This window comes from Odocoileus virginianus, chromosome 21 (genome assembly GCF_023699985.2).
Source record: "Odocoileus virginianus isolate 20LAN1187 ecotype Illinois chromosome 21, Ovbor_1.2, whole genome shotgun sequence".
In the NCBI taxonomy this organism is placed as follows: Eukaryota; Metazoa; Chordata; class Mammalia; order Artiodactyla; family Cervidae; genus Odocoileus; species Odocoileus virginianus.
The window spans coordinates 33494494-33518014 of NC_069694.1; the positions used below are offsets into that span (position 1 = coordinate 33494494).

The 23521-nt window shown below is 36.9% G+C and overlaps 1 protein-coding gene across 2 annotated transcripts in view; it reads right to left on the reverse strand.

The window, feature by feature from the left end:
• Positions 1 to 2194: 2194 nt before the first annotated feature.
• HPGDS (hematopoietic prostaglandin D synthase) overlaps positions 2195 to 23521 on the reverse strand; it is a 29510-nt gene continuing 8183 nt past the window's right edge. The window contains exons 2-6 of one of the 2 annotated variants that reach the window (XM_070452152.1): positions 22636 to 22777; positions 16630 to 16722; positions 14225 to 14334; positions 9251 to 9349; positions 2195 to 5302 (exon numbers count right to left, since the gene is read on the reverse strand). In XM_070452152.1, coding sequence (XP_070308253.1) covers positions 5138 to 5302; positions 9251 to 9349; positions 14225 to 14334; positions 16630 to 16722; positions 22636 to 22768 — 600 coding nt within the window. In that variant the 5' untranslated portion in view covers positions 22769 to 22777 and the 3' untranslated portion in view covers positions 2195 to 5137. The remainder of the gene's footprint in view (positions 5303 to 9250; positions 9350 to 14224; positions 14335 to 16629; positions 16723 to 22635; positions 22778 to 23521) is intronic. The other variant, XM_070452154.1, reaches the window with a different exon arrangement.

Here is a 23521-nt window from a genome sequence, read left to right on the forward strand (position 1 = left end):
TTTGTTGTTGTTTAATCCATATTTTTATGTTTAATTAAATGTAGTTGGGTTCTCCCTGTAAAGCTCTGTTATGTTTTTGGCTTAATAAAAATAATTATGATCATAAGTAGTATTATCATACATTTTGTAGTAGTTTCTGTATTGAGCACAAATGGTATTATGTGCTTAATATTGTCTCTTTCTCAGTAAACTGGAATGATTACTTTGGATGTATTCTCATTAGTCCTTTTATTGAACTGATATCAGTAAAATTTGAAATCCATCATCAGTAAAGAGCATATGAAGCCACAGTTGTTGGAGTAATGTTTGGCCAACTGAAGCACCGTATGTTTTGTTAATACAGGTCACACAGGGATAAAAGACATAATGTGTTTTTATAACTCTTAGTTCTGACCCCATAGTCTTGTAACTTTATACCAATAGATATGTATGTTGAAACATTAATACTGTTCCTCATTGTTGGTGTTATTGTATAATGATTAGATAAGAGTATTAGGAGATTTGGTTTCCATTTGTGTGATCTTAAGCAAAATATTTAAATGGTCTATAAAATTAAGGAATTGATTGTTTTAACTTCCCAAAAGGTATGGTTTCTTACTAATTATAAATATAATAGGCTGTTCATTTCTGCCGTGATTAATTCATGTACTCTCACCCTTGCTTACTTGCTCAGTGAGGAGATGTTTAAATACAGGATGGAGTAATGGTATATGTTGTTCTTTTCAGTGAAAAAAAGATGACCTAAAGGTTATGATGATGCTATGACTGAAATATTTCCTTGTAAAATCTGCTATGGTTGCATTTTCTATTGAATCACAATATGTGTAAACGGTGGGACTCATTATAGAGTTTCCATAATTATATAAATATTGTATTTATCACTTACTAAGTTCTATTTTCATTAAAGCTTGTTAGAATGTAATTATGTGGAGGAAAATCAATATACATAAGAGGGAAGAAAAGTTTCTACCTTATTATCTAGAGTATTTGAATTTCTTCTGTGAAGGACAGTTTTGTTTTTTTTTTCCTCTAGACTGCCCTGATGACATATATGAGGACTTTGCAATGAGAAATTACTTACAACCTATTATCATTTCTTAACAGCTACTAACAGTAAGAAAAGTAATCTGAAGAAGCAAAATACTTGAGAAATACACTTTGTGTCTCAGTGTAATTCTTTTTTTGTTTGTTTGTTTTTAATTTATTTTTTATTGAAGGATAATTGCTTTACAGAATTTTGCTGTCTTCTGTCAAACCTCAACATGAGTCAACCACAGGTATACATATATCCCCTCCCTTTTGAACCTCCCTCCCATCTCCCTCCCGTCCCACCCCTCTAGGTTGACACAGAGCCCCTGTTTGAGTTTCCTGAGCCATACAGCAAATTCCTGTTGGCTCTCTATTGTACACATGGGAATGTAAGTTTCCCTGTTACTCTTTCCATACAGCTCACCCTCTCCTCCCCTCTCCCCGTGTCCACAAGTCTCTTCTCTGTCTGCTTCTCCATTGTTGCCCTGTAAATAGATTCTAAAGTACCAGTTTTCTAGATTCCATATATATGTGTTAGAATATGATATTTCTCTTTCTGACTCTCAGTGTAAGTCTTAACAATGTGTACAGTAATTTTTTCCCCTGGATTTCATAGGACATTGTTATGAAGAAGAAGCACCTTCAACAAGATCACACGTAGATGGACTTGCCTTTTCTTTCTTTTTTTCCCACACCCTGTCCCCACTTTTTGCTTCTTAACTATATTCTCTTTCCTCTGCCATTCATTTCATGGATAAGGCTATCTGTTTTCTTAATCTGTTTCCTGATATGAAGATTAGACAACTCAATAATATTAACATGTATATTGAACTAAAATGTTATTTTTCAATATAATTATGGTTTAAAATGGGTTGGGATAATCCAAATATACAGTTAATTGAAAGATTTCTATATAAATGGCTTGTTTATATGGGTAGTTCTTAAACAGTCATGTAGAACTATAAAAATGATTCAAGTTGAAAGTGTAAAATAATCCTCAGGAAAAATGATGGTTCCATGACCTTTAAAGATTTTGTCAGCATAAAATAAATATATAAGTAAATGAACAAAATAGGAAAACTAGTCTTTAGTGCACTATAAAATATTAGAAACATTGAGAAAATTTAGTTTTTGTAAAAAATTTATCAAAGTAGTTTGAACAGTACCTTCCTGTAAAACTTGCAGGCAAGAATTTTTTTTTTTTTTACCTTGGCAAATAGTCATAATCCTTGATTTCAGTCAGCTTCCAGCATTGCTCTTTCAGTGTTACGAAATAACTCCTCCCACCCCCGTTGTTTTTTGTTTTTAAACTGAGTTTAGTAGAGAAGATTTAGGTTCATAGCCAATTAAGCAGGAAGTACAGAGGGTTCCCATGTACCCTTGTCCCCACAAAACACAACTTCCCTCACTTTCAACATCTTACACCAAAATGATACATTTGTTACAATCAGTGAGCCTCCATTGAGACATAATCACCAAAAGTCCATAGATTACACTGAGGTTCACTCTTGATGCACAGCCTATGGGTTTGCCGAATGAACCTATTATAGTATCTCTCAGAATAGTCTTACGCTTTAAAAATCCGTGTAAGTTTTCTCCATGTCTTTTCATGGCTAGATAGTTCATTTCTTTTTGGCAATGAAAAATGTTCTCTTGTTGGGTATACCACAGTTTTCTCATCCATTAACCTACTAATGGATATTTTGGTTGCTTCCAAGTTTTGGCAATTATTGATGAGGCTACATCAATGTGCTGGTTTTCGTGTGGACCTGTTTTCAACTCCCCTGGGCAAATACCAGAGTGTGCTGAATCATACGGTAAGAGTATGTTTAATTTTGTAAGAAATTGCCAAACTCTCTTCCGAGGTATATGTACTATTTTGCATTTATATCAGAAGTGAATAAAAGTTCCTGTGGCCCGACATCCTTGACAGTATTTGGTGGTATATTTTGAATTTTTGCCTTTATAATAGGTATATAATAGTATCTCATTGTTTGCAGTTCCCTAGTAACATATAATATTGGGCATCTTTTCATATGCTTATTTGCCATCTGTGTGTCTTTGATGAGGTGTGTATCCAGATGTTTTCATCCATTCTGTAATCAGGTTGTTTATTTTATTGTTGATATTTAAGAGTTCTTTGTATATTTTGGATAAAGTCCTTTTGCAGATATTTTCTTCTATATGTGGCTTGGCTTCTCATTCTTTTCATCTTCTGTTCTTTTAATGTGAAGGATTTTTCACCAGTCTCACTTCCTCCAGGACATCTTCATCTTTGTCACAACCACTTTCCTCATTTATGTCAGTAAGTTTGCCTTCACCGAGTTCTTCAGACTGTCTGAAGAGCGTTTTTCCATTTATGTTTAGTTTGAATTTCACTCCAGCATTATCACTTTACTGCACTTTCATCTTTGTTGGTGAGTTCTCTTTTTCTTTTGTTTTTTAATACTTTAATTTTATTGGAGTATAATTGATTTACAATGTTGTTTCAGCTGTACAGCTAAGTGATTCAGTTATACGTACATATATTTTTTAGATTCTTTGGTCATATAGGTAATTACAATACTGAATAGAGTTCCCTGTGCTATACAGTAGAGTCCTTGTTGGTTATCTGTCATATATAGTAGTATATGTTTGTTCATCCCAAACTCCTCGTTTATTCCCCCCTACACACACTTTCACTTTTGGTAACGGTAAATTTGTTTTCAATATCTGTAAGTCTGTTTCTGTTTTGTAAGTGAATTCATTTGTATCTTTTTTAGATCCCACATGTAAGTGATATCATGATATTTTTCTGGCTCACTTAACATAGTGTGATAATGTCTAGGTCCGTCCATGTTGCTGCAAATGGCATTATTTCATTCTGTTTATGGCTGAATAGTATTCTATTATATATACATGTTCCACCTCTTAGCCCTTCCTCTGTTGATGAACGTTTAGGTTGCTTCGGTGTCCTGGCTGTTATAAATAGTGCTGCGATGAACATCAGGTGTGTGTCTTTTCAGATTATTGTTTTCTCTGGAAATATGCCCAGGTATATGATTGCTGGATCATATGATACTTCTAGTTTTAGTTTTTTAAGGAATTTGAATACCGTTCTCCATAGTGATTGTAACAGTTTACATCCCCACCAACAGTGTAAGAGGGTTCTCTTTTCTCCATACCCTTTCTAGTATTTAATATTTATAGACTTTTTGATGATGGCCATTTTGACTACTGTGAGGTGATACCTCATTGAAGCAACAGCTTTGATTTGCATTTCTCTGATAATTAGTGATGGTAAGCATCTTTTCATGTGTTTTTTGGCCATTTCATGTTTTCTTTGGAGAAATGTCTCTTTAGATCTTTTGCCAATTTTTTGATTAAGTTGTTAGATATTTGACAGAGTTGCATGAGCTTTTTGTATATTTTGGAGATTTAATCCCTTATCTGTCGCTTCATTTGCAAGTATTTTCTCCTAAGGGTTGTCTTTTCATTTTGTTAATGGTTTCCTTTGCTGTGGGTGAGTTCCCTTTTTCAATTATCCATTTTTGTAAAATGTCAAGTGGGTGTATCACTGAGAAACAAGCAGGCAGCACAACTACACACTTTGCTGTCTGTGTGTAAATGACAGGCGTGCAGTGACCAATCACCAACAGAGTGTGAAAGAAGTGGCATGGTTGGTCATGTATCTGTCTGTTATTTACATAGTGACTTGTGGACTGACGCGCTAGCAGCAAAATTTATACTTTATGCAATTACTCATTAATACACCATGGAAACTGAAATCCAAACCATTTCTGTTTTTGGAAAATATGTAACTAAACCACTGTGACTGAAATTCATGCATGTCAGAACTAGTGCAAAGCATGGCCTGCCTGTATTGTAAGCTATAGATAATGTGAAGCTCTTCTGGAGAAAAAAAGATACTGGAAACAAAAGTCTTTTTTTTTCTAATCCCCTTTCCTCCTTTTTTTTTTCTTTTAATAAGCAGAATATGGCAGAAATGAAAGTATTAACGGAGCTGAGGGGGTGGTGTATGCACATTATGCAGCATGTTGATGTAGCTTATTATCTGATGAGAGTGATGCTGTAAAGAAGAATAAAGGTTGGAGGTGGCTGGCGTTACCTAGAGTTTGGTCTGGGGCCTTCTCAGTATCCAGTCAGCGATGGCAGGAATGCTTTGGACTTTCTTCCGTAATGTCACTAGCCTGGGATAGACGTCCAACAAATCAGGTTTAAAGACCAAAAGTGTGGTACTGCAAATTTCCCAGTAGAAGTCTGCCCAAGTTACCTAGTTTAAAGGAAACAAATTTTCATTGGAACATAAAAGGCCTAATTTCTTAATGTAAAAAAAAAATTGTTTTTTAATTCAGAATAGTCTGTAATTACAAAAGCAGAATGTGTATATGATAGAAGATTACAGATAACACCATACTCCCAAGCCCAGAGGTTACTCATATTAACACTTTGGTATAAGGTTATTTTTCTATGCATATGTGTGTATTTTTACTAAAATGAGATATTATAGTACATAGTCTTTTGTAACTTGATTCAGTCTCCACCTTTCTGTGACAATACATTTTTATGTTATCTAATACCCTATCAATGCTTTTCCATCTGTTCCCCAAATGTCTTTTATAGGACAAAGCAGCAGTATCCATTCTGGGACCGTGTGTTTCACTTGGTTATATCCTTTAACTCTCAATTGAGAACAGTACTCCCCCCCCCCCACTTTTTTATTCCATATCATTGAATTATTTATTGAAGATTCCACGCTAGTTCTGCACAATGTCCTTGCCTTAAGGATTTTTATAATTATTTCATCTTTACCTTGTTCCTTTATATGGCAGAGTAAAAAGGAATAGAGTACAAGTTATCTTTAGAGAGTACATGGCTTTAAGTTAAGTACTTTTGGCTAACATAACATATATACTGGATCACATCAGAAGACGTAATATATGTCTGACCACTAGTATAACTGGCCACTGTACAGTAGGACAATGACAGCCTAGTCCTACTCTTGTATACCTTTTTTGTTTGTTTTTATTTTTAATTTGTACACTTGTTTTGTTACTTTATGACTAGAAACTAATCTGGATGATGTTACTTTGGCTCCATATAAATGTCAATCAAAGAGTAAAGTTTAAATATGGACTCTTCTTAGTTTTGCTTTTGTTTGGGATTTAATAATGCAGATTGCTAGTGTTTTATGAACTTGCTCACTTAACATCTTCAACATTAATAGGACAGTTTATTGGTTAGAGGATTCAGAATTCAGTCAACCAGTATTTATGAAGTACCTACTATGTGCCCTGTACAGGTTAAGTGCTGGGATTGACTAGAGAGCAAGATGTGATGCAAGACCCTTCTCTGATGAAGTTCTCACTTTAGAAGCAGGAAGACAATCAAACATGGAAAGTGTGGTGCAGGGGATCGGCCAAGATTGTGGAGTAGAAAACTCGCCTCCCTGATCTCACCTTCTCTTACAAGTGCACCAGAAATCACAAGTGTCTGCAGAACAACCATCAATGAAAAAGACCAGAATCTACCAGAAAAGATCTACAACTAAAGACATAAAGAAGAAACTACAGTGAGACAGGTAGGAGGGGCAGATTCATAATATAATTAATCTAGTCCCTTATCTTGCTGGGGATAATTAACAAATTAGAGAATAAACATACTGCAGAGGTTCTCCCACAGGAGTGAGTTCTGAGCCCTAAGTCAGGGCCGCTAGCCCAGGGGTCCTGCACCAGGAAGACAAGACCCCAGAGTATTTGGCTTTGAAGACCAGCGGAGTTTGATTTTGGAAGTTTTCAAACAACTAGGGAAATAGAAACTTAGGGGACACACATGATCTCACACCAGGATCCAGGGCAGAATCAGCACTTTGATAGGAGCCTGGGGAAGATTTATCCACTGGTCTTGAAAAGTCTTCCAGGGATGCAGGAGGGAAGTTGTGGCTCATGCTTGTCCTCTATGTTCGTGCTGGGAACAGGGAAACTGGCAGCAGCCGTTTATGGGAGATTTCTACCACATGGACACTGGTAGAAAGTGTTCCCTACTCCTGCTCTTACGTATTGGAGAGGGGATTAAGTCATACAAACCATTATGTATAAAATAAGCTATAAAGAACTATTGTACAACACAGGGAATATAACCAATATTATATAATAATTATAAATGGAGTATAAGTTTTAAATTGTGAATCACTATGTTGTATACCAGTAACATATATAATGTTGCGCATCAACTGTACTTCAATTAAGGAACAAAAAACAAAATCCACGTGAAGTGATAAGGGTGATGAAGACAGTGATAAGAGAGGTTCTCAGATGGTTAGAGAAGTCCTTTAAGAGGTGACAATTAAGCTAAGGCTTGAATGATAAAAAGGTTCAGATGTGCAGTGATTTGGGAATTAAAACATTTCAGGCAGAAGGAAGAGCGAGTGCAAAGGCTTTCAGGCAGGAGTATGACTTGTATCTAAGGGAAAAACAAAACACCAGAGTGTTTGGAACATTTGGAGGAAGGGAGAAAGTGCTGAGAGATGGAGTCAGGAGATAGATTATGAAGAAATTTTAATAAAAAGCAGAAGAAAAAATATTTTTAAGTCATTAGAAATTGTTCAATCAATAGGGCAGAGAAAGGAACAAAAGACATGGCAAGTTTGCTTCTCTGTCTCTTCAGGACTCAGCAGATAGCAACTAGAGTAAGTCCCAAAGTTTGGCAAAAAGCAATATCTTGTCTCCTAGAATGGTGTCTCGTTGAAGGCAGGTGCCCCAATTTAACACAGCTTCTCAATCAGATTTAGATTTGAACTTTTTCTTGGCAAGACTACTTCATAGGTGACGGTGTGCTCCTCTATTAGCAGGCCCATATAATATCTGGTTCTCTCTCTTTTGTGATATTAACAACTGTTGATAATCAGTGCTTAGATCTATTGATTCATCATGGGTTGGAAGATAGCGATGGTTTATTTTAATCTCGCCTTACTTATTAACTAAGAAACTTATGAATACAAACTTTGTCCCATCTTTTTTTTTATCTTGAGGTTTAATTGGCATAAGAATGGCAAGATAAATGCTTTATTCAACACCCCCCCCCCCCCCCCCCCCCCGCAACACACATATACACACACTTTGTGTTTTTCAGTTTTCTGAATATAGACAGTCTGTCTCTGGCTTACAATGGTTCAGCTTTACAATTTTTTGACTATACCGTGGTGCAAAAATGATACGTATTCTTTAGAAACCACACTTTGAATTTTGACCTTTTCCCAGGCTAGTGATATGCCGTATAGAACTCTCGTGTGATGCTGGGCTGTGGCAGTGAACCGTGTGATCAGGAGGGTAAACAACTGATATACTTAACAACCATTCTCTACCCATACAACCATCCTGTTTTTGACTTTTACTACAGTGTTCAATACTTACATGAGACATTCAGTACTTTATTATAAAGGTTTTGTGTTAAGACAGTTTTGCTCATCTTTGGCCAGTGAGAGTGTCTACAAGTTGCCTTCTAGGTCCTTTTGACACAGCTCCCAATTTTGGGTTGTTTTTTTTTTAATAATTAATTTGGTTCTGGTATAACAAAGTATTCTCAGCTCATGTTTTACATTTCTTGTCCCAAACTGAGAATGAGCTGTTTCTCCAAGAAACCAGTTACTTTTAGAATTTAGAGACAAGGATTTGGGTCCTAGGGTTGCCCAGGACAAGTAAGTCGGTCATTTTTTCAAGAAAAAGACACAGAATGCCTTTTCTCTTTACCCTAAAATAAAGTACATTGTGAACTGAAACTGGCATATGATTAATATTGTTTGCCCTGAGAAAATATTTATAATGAGATGTGTATAGTCAAATCACTGTGTTTTACCAATGATGATGTTTTTCTTAGTTTTTAACTAATAGAGTACAGAGGTATTTCTCCACATACTCTATTCACCAGTTTGACACAAGTTCATTTGTTTCACTTTGCTATAGTTTGTCAGTGATAGCTTTTTAAATTTTTGTTATTGTTATATAACATATACTTTAGTATGTTTTTCCAAAGTTAACATCACCAAGAAAGGTTTATTCAAAGAAGTTTAGCTTTTGTCCTTCTAACCTACTTCTCTAACCTACTTCCTACTTCTCTAACCTACTTCTTCCCTATGGGAAACACTTTTTTCAATACATTTTTATAGTTTTTTATTTATCCATATATATGTACATGCATTTTGTAAGATGTAAAACATACTCACAGAGTCACCAATAAACCACTTGTTTTCCCCTAAGTATGTGTCCAAATTTTGCAGAAGAGGAGGTGCATCACATGTAAGTAGCTCCTTAAATATCTGATTCTAGGGGAGAGAGGAAAGATCACTCTAAAGATAATAGGAAGAAAAAGAGTTGAAGAGGAAATAGATTACATTTTTGTCATCAGTTCTTATGGTTTTTTTTATTTATCATGACTAAATCATTCATCAGTAAAATCTTTTCATAGCTTTTAATCCTAATTTTTGTTAGTGAAAATTATTCTATTTTTTTACATTTCTAAAATCCTCCCACCTTTTTGGGCTCACTCCCTTTAAAGTTAAGTAGTGTAAGTAAAGGTAAAGAAATTAACTCTATTTTCTTGGGCTAGATTCCTCCAGTTTGGCAGTCTTAACACTTAACAGAAGTATTATGCTTTTGAGCCTTTATGAATTTCCTCTCTTTGACTTAACATTGTACCTTAGAGTGAGATTCTCTGCCTTGAATATCATCTGTAAAATCCATCATTGAAGTGTCCCCTTTTGATATAATATGTACGATATTATTACAAAGCAAATAATATCCTTGGGGAAAAAATGAACAAATATACCCACTTAAATAATTATCTTTGTTTTTACTTAAATCTCTGAAGAACAAATAATTTATTCATGGCATCTTTCTTGGTAAGAATTGTTTATTTGTTTATATATGAAAATCGGGCTGGTTTGTATTGTGGATATGAAATGTAAACTAAACTCAAAAATACTATAAAATCTGCATATATCATCAATATTCATAAATGACTCATAATAAAATTCCACCTTTATTAATGCAAAATAGTGGATAACTCCTTCATCAATTCACTTGAGTTACTATTGTGACTTAGCTAGGTAGTACAGATTATTATAATATAATGCCTCATATTGAGGAGTACAGTTTATAAAAGCTTCGTTACACCTTTACATATGTTTGTCACATATCACAAACTGAAGGTTGGGAAGCTTGTCATTATTTTGATTTTATATGCTTTCCACGGCTCTGTACCACGTTTGTATACATGGTTCTCTCTCTATGGTAAATATATTCATGGTTCTAAAAATAATGGGAGTTCTTTAGCCCCTTACACAAAATTTGTGAGCTCAGAGGCAACAGACCCAGAAACGTGACATTTCCCACAACTTAGCTTAGCTCAGCATCAGTCGGGGAGGCACTAGCCAGCTTGGCTGTCCTAGAAAAGCTGGAAAGAGGAGAGAGTTCAGTGGGACAGGATGTAGATGCTGTACAACTTTCCACAAACGCCTGTGTGCTCACTTGGGTAATTCAGCTGCTTTTCCTTCTGTGCATTTCCACAATGTAAGAGGCACCAGTGCTTGGCATATGCAGTGCCAGATGAAAATCTTATCTGTACACTCTTGACTTCTCCTTTCACCTCGGTTCTCTTATTGTCTGTGGTGAGAATCATCTCAGTCTCATGGAATATAGATTGCTCAACAGCATAACCATTTGTGTTTTGAGTCATTTTAAAGAATATTCACCAGAATAACCTGAAGAGGATAAAATGTTTTTATGTGCTGTGCTTAGTCACTCAGTCGTATCCAACTCTTTGTGATGCCATGGACTGTAGCCCACCAGGCTCCTCTGTCCATGGGGATCCTCCAGGCAAGAAGACTGGAGTGGGTTGCCATGCCCTCCTCCAGGGGATCTTCGCTACCCAGGGATCAAACCCAGGTCTCCGGCATTGCAGGCAGCATCTTTACCATCTGAGCCACCAGGGAAGCCCAAAAATGTTGTTACACATCCTTTTTAAAGTTTATTTTCTGATAAACCCTCGATAGCCATTCTTAGACTTGATGGACTCAGAAATTTCCTATCTCCTTCTCCGGAGTTATTATGTAAATTTGTGTACACTGAAAAGTTATTGCTATAGTTTTCTATCAAACAACCTTTACAGGATTTAGGGAGGTTTGAGTATTTCTCCAAAGTACCATTTTAAAATCCACACTTACCAAAATCATTTATGTTTTTGAACATCACTGATGTTCTTCAGTCCTGCTTACCCTTCATCCCCCACCCACAAACCCCTGCCTTGTTCTTCAGATGAGAAAACTGAAACAAATGCATTGTATAAACACAGAAATTCTAGTGATAAATTCAAGGATTTTCAGTGTGACCAACGCTCAGAGACAAATTTTGCCTGTAAGTTTAACTTTCTTAATTTTTAAATTAGAAATGGAATTTTTATCACTGATACATTTATAATTAAACAAATGTGGATAAATTTTATTTGAAGCACATATAATAAGAGGAATATTTTGACTGTTTTTAATCTTGTCTGTTTTCAGGAGTCTGCTTTTGAAAATTTTACCTGACCACAAGGTGGCAGCAATGCAACCACTACAGAGACCAAGTGACAACATACAAAAGAGCTGTGTTATTTTTCACTGTGTTCTGGTCAGGTTCTACTTTACTAATCAGATAATCCGACAGTCTGGCTATTTGCAGTAATTCTGCAACACATTGCCCCCTTCATATGATTTATTCACAAACTTGAATTATGTCCTGTAAATGTTGGGGTTTTTTTTGTTTTGTGGTAGGTAGTATGAAAAAGCATTCTTATTCTAACACAAAGGTAAAGTTACTCTCACCATAAATGTTCAAAGACATGTTACTTTGGTAGATTGCTTCTGTTATGGAGCCTCAATCACAGAAAGGTACAAAGTAGAGAAATAGAGAAAGGCAAGCTGACATGGGACAAAAACCTTTAGATAATTTTTTTTTCCAAGTTGAGGATTATATATCTGCTTGCTTCTACATGTATAAAGATATGTGAAATGTAGATGTCATGTCTGACAAAAGGGAAAATGATGAGCACTGAAGTGTATAATAATACTATTAATAACTAATATTTAGTAAACACTTTCCACCTCGCCATGGATGCTTATTCTACTATTTAATCCCCCCAACATACTTCAAGTGGGCTTCCCTGGTGTCTCAGGGGGTAAAGCATCTGCCTGCAATGCAGGAGACCCAGGTTCGATCTCTGGGTTTGGAAGATCCCCTGGAGAAGGAAATGGCAACCCACTCCAGTATTCTTGCCTGGAGAATCCCATGGACAGAGGAGCCTGGTGGGCTACGGATCACAGGGTTGCAAAGAGTCGGACACGACTGAGCGACTAATACTTCAAAATAGATTCTATGCTATCCCTACTTTGCAGACATTGAATATGAAAATTTGGTAGGGAGTTGTGACAACTGGTGAAAAGAGAATCAGGGTTCAAGCCTGGCAGTCTGACTCCAGAGCCCAAATGTGTTTCTGTCATCAAAGCTGAGCCTTTATTTAAGACTTTGCTCTGGTTAGTCAAGTATGTGTGTATATATATGCATGTGTGGGTATCTCCCCACACATCTTACATTTATATCAAGGAATCAGTAAATGTGAATGCTTTTATGTCCCAAATATCTCTGTTTAAATCAGAGGGTCCTAATCAAACAAATGCTATTTAGAATAAATGGTGGTGGTGGTGGTTTAGTCGCCAAGTCGTGTCCGACTCTTGTGACCCCATGGATTGTAGCCCACCAGGCTCCTCTGTCCATGGGATTGTCCAGGCGAGAATACTGGAGTGGGTTGCCATTTCCTTCTCCAAGTAAATATGCTTAAGTAAACTGATAAACTGTCATTTGTTCTGTGCTGTAGCTTTTCTTTAGTGGCTCAGATGGTAAAGAATCTGCCCGCAATGCAGGAGACATGGGTTTTATCCCTGGGTGGGGAAGATCCCCTGGAGAGGGGAATGGCTACCCACTCCAGTATCCTTGCCTGGAGAATTCCATGGACAAAGGAGACTGGCAGGCTGCAGTCCATGGGGTCACAAATAGTCGGTCACAGCTGAGCGACTAACCCTTTCGCTTCACTTAAGCTGTAACATGTACATAATAAATACTCCTGCACAGCTGTTTTGAATAGCTGCTGGCCCTGTGACATTACACTCAGTGGTTAAGAACGTGGAGTCTGAGCCACAGTGTCTGGGATTTGAATTCTCCATGTACCACTTACCAGCTAAATAACCTTAGGCAAGTTATTTACACTTCTACTTGAACCTCCATTTCTTCATCTGGAAAATGAGGACAACAGTTTCCAATATTTAAAATGAAGAAGCCTTGATGATAAAAGATATGAATACTGGGGATGTGCCTCAAGTAAACAAAGGAGTAAATAAAAACGGAGGAAAGCATCCAGGAAACAAAACTCCAGCTCAAGAAAAAGATATTCCTGGGGTGGCAGTGAAAGGAAGTCCAATGATGAAAGTTGTGCAGAAACCTAGACAGCTCTCCAAAGGAGAATGGCAATCTCTGGCTGGAAATCTCCAAGGAAATAATGGAAACAACAGATTATCTGATATCACTGACTTTGTGGAATACAGTATTGGCAGGCCATTGTGTAGTATGGGAAGGTTCAGCAATAAAAGTGAAAAAGAAGCAAATGAAAAAAGGTAATTACTACTTTGAGGAGGAAAGTGAGAAAGGAAATATAATCAAAGTATACCACAATGCACAGTTCTGCACACTATTTTCGTAGACATTCTAATGTAATGACTATCGATTTCACCACAAAATTTTAATATTAGGAGTTTGGAAGAAGGGAATCAGAATGACTGCTTAGGAGATAGATTCTCATTAGTCTTCTAAGCCTGTCAAAACTATCTAAAATTTGTGAATCAGAGAAAGCCATATTTACATATCCTATATGGAGATGTCTAAATCCTAAAGAAACAGCTAAAAGTGTTAAAATGAGGGCTGCACCTGAGGAAGGGGTAATACAAAGAGGTAGGGCGGGAATCACTGTGGTACTTTGTTTTAAACTTTTTATGATAACGTGATACTTTAAAACTAGAGGTATGTTTTACTTTGATAAAAAGGAACTTTTAAAAGCACCTAACATAACACTTGGAAAACGGATATGATTAATAGCAAACTGATCACATTACTTTTATATCTTGTCTTTTCTCTGCCCAAGGAAAACGAGACATGAAATCATCCATTGTGTCCACAATTGCATCCACTTGACATTGTTCAAGTTCTGTTTTTCCAGCCAAATCTATGGAATAGAGAGAGGACATTTTATGCCCAAGAAGATACTCAATTTAATTTAAAGCTTTTTTGTAAAAGGCAGCATATTCATATGGTTCAAAAATTCTGAACAGTGTACAGTAAAACAGTATCCAGTGAAAAGTAACTTCCACCTCTGGTCCCATTCACTTCATTTTGCTCCTTACCTGCCTATCATATTGGTTACCATTTTCATTCATTTATCTTATATTATTCCATTATTTCTTAATGAAAATAAGAATACATATCCCACTCAACATGCACCTCTCCCCATATATCCTAGTTTTTCCTACAAGTTCTTTAAGGGCATCCTTGCCCTTTTTTCAGGCACATAGGATTCCCTTAAGTGGAAGTGCCACAATTTACTTAACTAGCCTCAACTGATTAGGTTTGTTTCCAGTCTTTTGCTAGGACAAGCAATACTACAATAAACAACCTACACATATATTATCATTTATCTTGTAGGAAGAATTACTTCTACTTGTGCAAGTAGTTTTTTGTCAAGAGCATGTGTTTGCTTTCTAGAAACTAAGTTTAAAATAATAAGAGATAGTTTTTGTTTTTTTTTTTTCCTGCCATTTGATCAACATTTTGCTAAGGAATCATTGGTCTTTCTAAATATATTCTCATTGGTGTCAATTTAAAATGCTTCTGTGTAGAAGCATGCTGAATTGGTTGCATTTCAGCAAAGGAAACATTAATAAACTGAAAAGAACCCACTGAATGGGAGAAAATATTTTCAAATGATATGATCTATAAGGGATTAATACTCAACATATATAAACAGTTCATACAATTCAACATCAAAAAGACAATGCAATTAAAGAATGGGCAGAAGAACCAAATAGACGTTTCTCTAGAGACGAAATGCAAATGACCAATAGGCACATGAGAAGATGTGCAGCATCACTAAACATCAGGGAAATGCAAATCAAAACCATGATGAGGTATCACGTCACTCCAGTCAGGATGGCTGTCATCAAAAACATAACTAGCAAATGTTGGCAAGGATATGGAGAAAAGGGAACCCTCCTACACTGTTGGTGGAAATTGGTGTGGTCACTGGAGAGCAGCAGGGAGGTTTCTCAAAAAACTAAAAATAGAACTACCATATGATTCAGCAGTTCCAATCCTGGACGTATATCTGGAAAAGATAAAAACTGTAATTTGAAAAGATACATGCACCCCAGTGTTCATAGCAGCGTCATTTACAATTGCCAAGATAAGGAAGCAACCTAAGAGTTCATTAAGAGATAAATGGATAGTGAAGGTGTGGTGGTTTTGAGAATCAGGATGTCTTTGGCCAGGTGGTGCACGCGCAGGGGTCTGTTAACTCACTGTGCCCTTGAGAAACAACCTGAGTTTGTATGTTAATGACATGGTATATTACATTATATGAAATTAAAAGACGCTTGCTCCTTGAAAGAAAAACTATGACCAACCTAGACAGCATATTAAAAAGCAGAGACATTACTTTGCCAAAAAGGTCCATCTAGTCAAAGCTGTGGTTTTTCCAGTAGTCTTGTACGAATGTGAGAGTTAGACCATAAAGAAAGCTGAGTGCTGAAGAATTGATGCTTTTATTTTAAACTGTGATGTTGGAGAGTCCCTTGGACTGCAAGGAGATCAAACCAGTCAATCCTAAAGGAAATGAGTCCTGAATATTCATTGGAAGGACTGATGCTGAAGCTGAAGCTCCAATACTTTGGCCACCTGATGTGAAGAACTGACTCACTGGAAAAGACCCTGATGCTGGGAAAGATTAAAGGTGGGAGGAGAAGGGGATGATTTGGTTGGATGGCATCACTGACTTGATGGGTAAGTTTGAGTAAGCTCCAAGTTGGTGATGGACAGGGAAGTCTGACATGCTACAGTCCTGTGGGCTTGCAAAGAGTTGGACACAACTGAGCGACTGAACAGAACTGAACTGATGCCTCATGTATTTCCTGTTAATTTCTGATAACTTATGATAGGCACTCTAGTAAAAGTTTGGGTTCAGATACATCTGTCTAATTTTTCAGCTATATTCCAAGAAGGGATTGAGAACAAGGAGGTGTGGGGCAGGAGAGACTGGGAAATATAAGATAAAATTAATTGTCTAGGGAACTCGGGGAAAATTAAACTGATAGAAATTGTATATGTATACTAACTCAGCATTTAACCCCGTTATCCCTTGTACTGTATAGTTTAATCTCACTCACTAATAGAGCCGCTTAATGAATAGTAAATATATGCCACACATTTTTTCAGCTATCAAGAACCTTAAACATAAAGAATATATTACCTGTGTTTCTGGTCAAGTATCTTGCTATTGCTAGACTCTGGTGAAGTTTAAGTCCGTCAACTTCCAAAATGGGGATTTTGCCAAATGGAAGAGCTTAAAATAAAATAAGCAAATAATCAACTTCCAGAACAAAATCAAGTCATAATACTTTTGTTTTACTGATCATTGTGGAAACAAAGCAGGAGAGTAACATGGCAAAATTCTTGACTATTTATTCCGTAAGGGATATTGTCAGTTACTCAGTCCTGGCCGACTCTGTGACCCCATGGACTGAGCCCGGCGCCAGGCTCCTCTGTCCATGGAATTCTCTAGGCAAGAATACTAGAGTGGATTGCATTTCCTTCTCCACGGGATCGTCCCAACCCAGGGATCAAACCCAGGTCTCCTACATTGCAGGCAAGTTCTTTACCCTCTGAGCTACCAGGGAGCCTGTCTAGGGCAGGGCCCCCAGCCTCTGGGATCTAATCCTGGTGACCAGAGTTGATGTAATAATACTAGAAATAAATTGCACAATAAATGCACTTGAAGCACCCCAAATCCATCATCACCCCCACCCTGGTCTATAGAAAAATTGTCTTCCCGAATCTAGTCCCTGGTTGGGGGCTGCTGCTCTAGTGGAATCTCTACATTTCACAAGTTAAAAAACAAACAAAAAAAAGACAGCCTTGAGAATGGGAGAAAATAATAGCAAATGAAGAAACAGACAACGGATTAATCTCAAAAATATACAAGCAACTCCTGAAGCTCAATTCCAGAAAAATAAATGACCCAATCAAAAAATGGGCCAAAGATCTAAACAGACATTTCTCCAAAGAAGACATACAGATGGCTAACAAACACATGAAAAGATGCTCAACATCACTCATTATCAGAGAAATGCAAACCAAAACCTCAATGAGGTACCATTATACGCCAGTCAGAATGGCTGCTATCCAAAAGTCTACAAGCAATAAATGCTGGAGAGGGTGTGGAGAAAAGGGAACTTTCTTACACTGTTGGTGGGAATGCAAACTAGTACAGCCACTATGGAGAAGAGTGTGGAGATTCCTTAAAAAACTGGAAATAGAACTGCCATATGACCCAGCAATCCCACTTCTGGGCATACACACCGAGGAAACCAGATCTGAAAGAGACATGTGTACCCCAATGTTCATCGCAGCACTGTTTATAATAGCCAGGACATGGAAGCACCCTACATGCCCATCAGCAGACGAATGGATGAGGAAGCTGTGGTACATATACACCATGGAATATTACTCAGCCATTAAAAAGAATTCATTTGAATCAGTTCTGATGAGGTGGATGAGACAGGAGCCCATTATACAGAGTGAAGTAAGCCAGAAAGAAAAACACCAATACAGTATACTAATGCATATATATGGAATTTAGAAAGATGGTAATGATAACCCTATATGCAAGACAGAAAAAGGGACACAGATGTATAGAACAGACTTTTGGACACTTATGGGAGAAGGCGCGGGTGGGATCATCTGAGAGAAGAGCATCGAAACATGTATACTATCAATTGTGAAACAGATCGCCAGTCCAGGTTGGATGCATGAGACAAGTGTTCGGGGCTGGTGCACTGGGATAACCCAGAGGGGTGGGCTGGGGAGGGAGTTTCAGGATGGGGAACACATGTAAATCTATGGCTGATTCATGTCAATGTTTGGCAAAAACCACTACAATATTGTAAAGTAATTAGCCTCCAACTAATAAAAATAATTGGGAAAAAACAAAAAAATCCAAAAAAAACTTGTTAGAAAAAGAAGCTGGCTCACAGATACAGAGGACAAACAAGTGGTTACCAGTGGAGAGAGGAAAAAGGGGACAGGCAGTATAGGGGTGGAGAAGTAAGAGGGACGAAGTATTATGTAAAAGGTGAGCTACAAGGATATATTGTACAACATGGGGAATATAGCCAATATTTTATAATAGCCATAAATGGACTATAACATTTAAAAATTGTGGATCACTATATTGTACGTCTGAAACTTCTATTGTATGGCAACTATACTTCAAATTTTTTTAAAAAGAGGGAAAAATGAGTTGTTAGAAGAACTGCTATAGAGTTACTGACAGAACTGGGTCTAAAATCCAGGTTTACATCAATGCTTATATATATTACCTCACATACTTACTATGTAACTTTAAAAAAAAAAACTTTTAAAGTCTCATTAATTTTTCAGTCCTCTGAGATTATATTAATTATGCTTTAAAACCATAGTCTGAGGAATATGGAGTGTTTGATAATTGAGTTATGGTAAGGAATTTAGCCAAACTCTGATTCTGATGAAGGACTTTGAAGTATATAGTAAGGGAACAAGCATATTTGTACAAATATAGAACAGGCTCAGAGAAAGTGTATTAATATTTCTCTGTAAATCCTACTTTGTTTTCTTATCTAAACTTATTATATTTTTTGAGAAAGTAATTTGTTATTCTTTATTATAGAAACATTCTAAGTTGAAAATAAAAATTCTACCACATAATTATAACCATTTTAATATTTTAATTGCTTTCCTATATACATATAAATTGGAGTAGGAAATGGCAACCCACTCCAGTATTCTTGCCTGGAAAATTCCATGGACAGAGGAGACTAGGAGGCTACAGTTAGTGGGGTTGCAGAGTCGGAAACGACTGAGCAACTAAACACAAATGCATACATTTAAATATAGAATCATAATGTATATAATGTTTGTAAACCACTTTTTTTTTCATTTGATGTTACCTTTCCTTTTTTCTTTTTTTCACTTTTTTTTCCCTGCTTGTCTGCACCGTGCAGTCTGGGAGAATTTTAAATCTTTCTAAATCAATAAAGCACCATCTTTTGAACAGCATGCACTTTGCCATATGAACTAATCACAGTTTTCCCAACCTGTGTCTTGCTTGCTCAGTTGCTTCAGTCATGTCTGATTCTGCAACCCTAAGGACTGTAGCCTGCCAGGTTCCTCTGTCCATGGCAAGAATACTGGCAGTGGGATGCCATTTCCTCCAGCAGGGGATCTTCTCGACCCAGGATTGAACCATCATCTCCTGTATTGCAGCTGGATTGTTTACCACTGAGCCACCTTAGGTTTGGACATAAAATTATTTTGGAGTGAGGGAAAAGAATAAAGTGCCTCTTATAATTCCACAACCCTAACTCGACTGCTAGCATCAGCCTTCGAGTGTCTTTCATATGCACTGGATAGTGAAAGATGAACTACAGTTCATACCGAGAATAAAAACCTCTTTGAATACTTACCTAATTAAGCATGACTCCTACTGTTGTAGGTGTTTGAGAGACTCAGCAAAACAAAGTCCCAAATAAAGCTGACACAAATTGTGATGCCTTATCTGAAGCATACTGTGTGATGAAGAGTAAATAACATGCTTAGCATTTTGGGGGTTGCTTCCCTTGTACTATTCATTGCACTAGTCATTGCCCATTAGGTCTTCAGATACTTAAAACAGCTCTGTGAAGTATTAACTACCAACTCATTTTACAAATGAGGAAAAGTTATATAAAAAGCCCAGATCACACACCTGCTAACGGTGAGATCCAGACTGAGGTCAGTTGGAACTCTTGCTCAGCTGTTTTTGGTTCTAAGAGCCATGTTTTGAGAAAGATATTAAAAATCAGAGCAAACCCAGAGGATAGTATCCAAGTTAGAAAGGGGTCTGAAAATCACATTATATGAAGATTGGCTGAAGAACTTCACACTGTTCACTTGAAGGAGAGAACAAACTAAGTGGAAGTGAACAAACTAAGTGGAACATAAATGCTGTCTCCAAAATGGCACAACTATCAAATGGAAAGAAAAATGCTACTTATTCTAACTATCTCTAAAATGCAGAACCAGAACCCAAAAGAATTCTGTTTCCAAAAAGAAATTTTTAAAGGGCAGATTTTAACTCAAGATCAAGAATAATTATTTTCCTGTTGGAACTATTAACAGTGGAATGTGTTTTCTTATGAGATGGTAAGCATTCAGCTACTGGAAGCCTTTGAGCCAAGCTTGGGATGATTGCCAACAGTTGGAATACAGGGCTGCATCTAACAAGAAGAAATTTAAGAAGACAAATATGAAGTCCTTTATTTGGTTCCAGAAAAAAAATAATTTCAGGGTGTTGGAGTTGTAACTTAACAGGAACACCTGTCAAAAAGCTTTAAGAGATTTAGTGATGCTGAACATAAAGCCTCAATGTGCTATAGCTGCCAAAATAGCTACTGTGATCTTGGTAAAATGTCTTAGAAAAATGTCTCAACTTGTGCCAGGAGTGATGGTCCCAGTCTACTGTGTGCTGGTCTTATGCCTGGAACATTGTGTTTCCCCATAGGTGCCGCACGTAAAATAGCAGAGTCTAGCAGGGGCTTGTTCTACTTGGATGGTGAGGAGACCCAAACCAGCGGAAATAAATAAATAAATCTCCTCTTCAGGAAGAGGAGACAGTTGTCCCTTGAACCTATATGTGATTGCATATCTCAGATAGTCTATAGTGTCAGTGTCTAACTAAAGAATCAGTGTCTAAATAAACACAGGAATCAGTGTCTAAATAAACACAGGAATAAACATTAGAATTCCTGTCTAAAACACAGGAATCAGTGTCTAAATAAAGAAGTAAAGTCAGGGAAGGTTGGACTTAATTTCACAATAATCAGAGAAACAATCAAGGAAGTTCCAAAAGTTGGTATCTAAACAGAGATACATGCGCATGAGTTACCTAGGGACTCGGTTCTGATTCAGCCAAAGACAGTCTTTATCTTCGGAGCATTTTCATTGAACTGACTACACAGCAATGGCTTTTTCTCTGATGTTTTAAAGACTCTAAATTTCTTCAAATAATCAAATGTGAGAGAAAAAAAAATTTTGTCCTCCCTGATTAAAATGGTAATTCCAAGACCAATATGTGAAAGCCATATGGAGATCATTTCAGTTTTGTATAAGGAAGTTTCTTTTAAAAGTTTTCCTCCCCTCTACTTTCTGTTCTCCCTTCCCAGGATTTCATGGAAATGTTGCACCTCCTAAACTGACTGATTCTCAATTGTCCTTATCTTTTTCTCTTATTTTTCGTTTTTTCCCTATTGTGTTTTCTGGAGGATTTACTTATTTTTCATCATTTTATTTGTCTGTTTGTATCAGACATTAACTGAAGAAAATTTTGTCTCTGAACATTCCTTTTATATTGTGTAGAGTATCTTCTCTTTTCTCTGAGGATGGTACATTTTTTTAAGTTGTTTTCTTTCTACACTGTCTTGGCATCTTCAGAGATGAAAACAGTTTCCATCCCCTACTTCAGAGATGGATCGATCGTTCTAAGGTTCTTCCTACCCCCTTTGCCAGTGGCTGTTTCAGAAATGGACACATGGGCCAGCTTGAGCCAGTGAGACATGAGAGGTTTGCTGAGGTCTCCTGGGAAAGTTTTTCTTCCTTCTCCTGGGAACACTTAAGGGAGCAGTGTTAAGCTTTCTCCTATAACCTCTCAAGATTGCTGCTCAACACTGCCAGGCTGGAATTGCAGCAAACATATTGCTACCAGCTTCATGAATCAGCCAACACACTGAGGGGGAAAACTGAATAAAGCCATCTTTGGAAACCTGGCCTTCTGGATTTTCAGTTATGTGATACAATTTATGTCCTTGTTATTTAAGCCATTTGGTTTTCTGTTAAAGCAGCTTATCTGATCCATTGTCCAAATGCTATTGATAGCTGAGCAAGCCCAGTCAATTCCAATGGTCAAAAGTTTAACTTCTCTATTCCTCCATTTCAGCTCTTCTGATAGAGCTTTATGCTCAGTTATTTTGATCTGCTCCCTCTGTCAAGTGTGTGTTTTCACTGCAAATAGGAAATTTTCTGGGTCACATAGCATTTATTTAACTTGCCTGAACTGCTGTTTCTTAATGTAAAGCTACATAAGATCTAAAAACCTTTATATTTTTCTTTTCCCCGAGGAGAGACAAAAAGTTCTAGAAACATTTCCTCTTTGTACATTTCCATCAACAACATTTATGCTACTTACTTGACTTGATTTCAGGCCAATCAGCTTGTTCTATTCTGTGGTCTTCATATTTTATGTCCAAATATGCAAATATGTAACGAATAATTTCTGCTCTCCCCCTCATATTAAAATAAATGAGTTTGTAGTTTGGCATGGTGTGATTCTGGAAAGAGTGAAATAGAGGAATTATTTTAACAGCTCTCTAGAGATGTTTCAACATTTTTCTTGAAGGACTTTTTGAAAAATTTATAGCATCGTCTGAGATAACCAGAGACATTAGAGGATATTTCAAAACCAGAATTATAAATCATTATCTTAATAACATATGGGGAAGATTTATTAGAAATAAGATCCTCTCTTTAAGAACTGGCTGGAACATGTCAGTGAAATAACCAAATCCAGGTTTTATTTATAAAAAGATATCAGAGAGTAAACTTTGGAGAATGGAGTCAAAAACTTTGCATTTTAGGATTTTTTTTTTCTTCTCCCTTTAGACACTTGTAATGAATGGTGTTTGACATCTGCTTTGTTGTTTGCTTTGGTGACACAGCTGAGTTTGTGGGGACAGCTGGGTAAGGATTGCAAGGGCAGGGTACACACAAGAGGCATGTAAACCAGCATGTCAATTTGTCATTCCCTCTCTTCCCTCCCCCGTTGCTTTTTCCTGAAGGAAGGGAAGACTAGGGGAAATACTGCTCTCTCCTCTTACTGCATCCATGCTGCTGAGTTCTATTGTGTTGCTTCCACATACAAACAGACCCCATACTGGGGACCTCTGTTGGGATGGGATGATGGTGAGCGTATGTCTTTATTCCCTCTGCAGAGGAGCTCAGAAAGACACAAATGTTTCTTACATTTCAGGAAGTTTGCTAAAATAGGCTATATTGGTTAGATGGAGGTCATCATA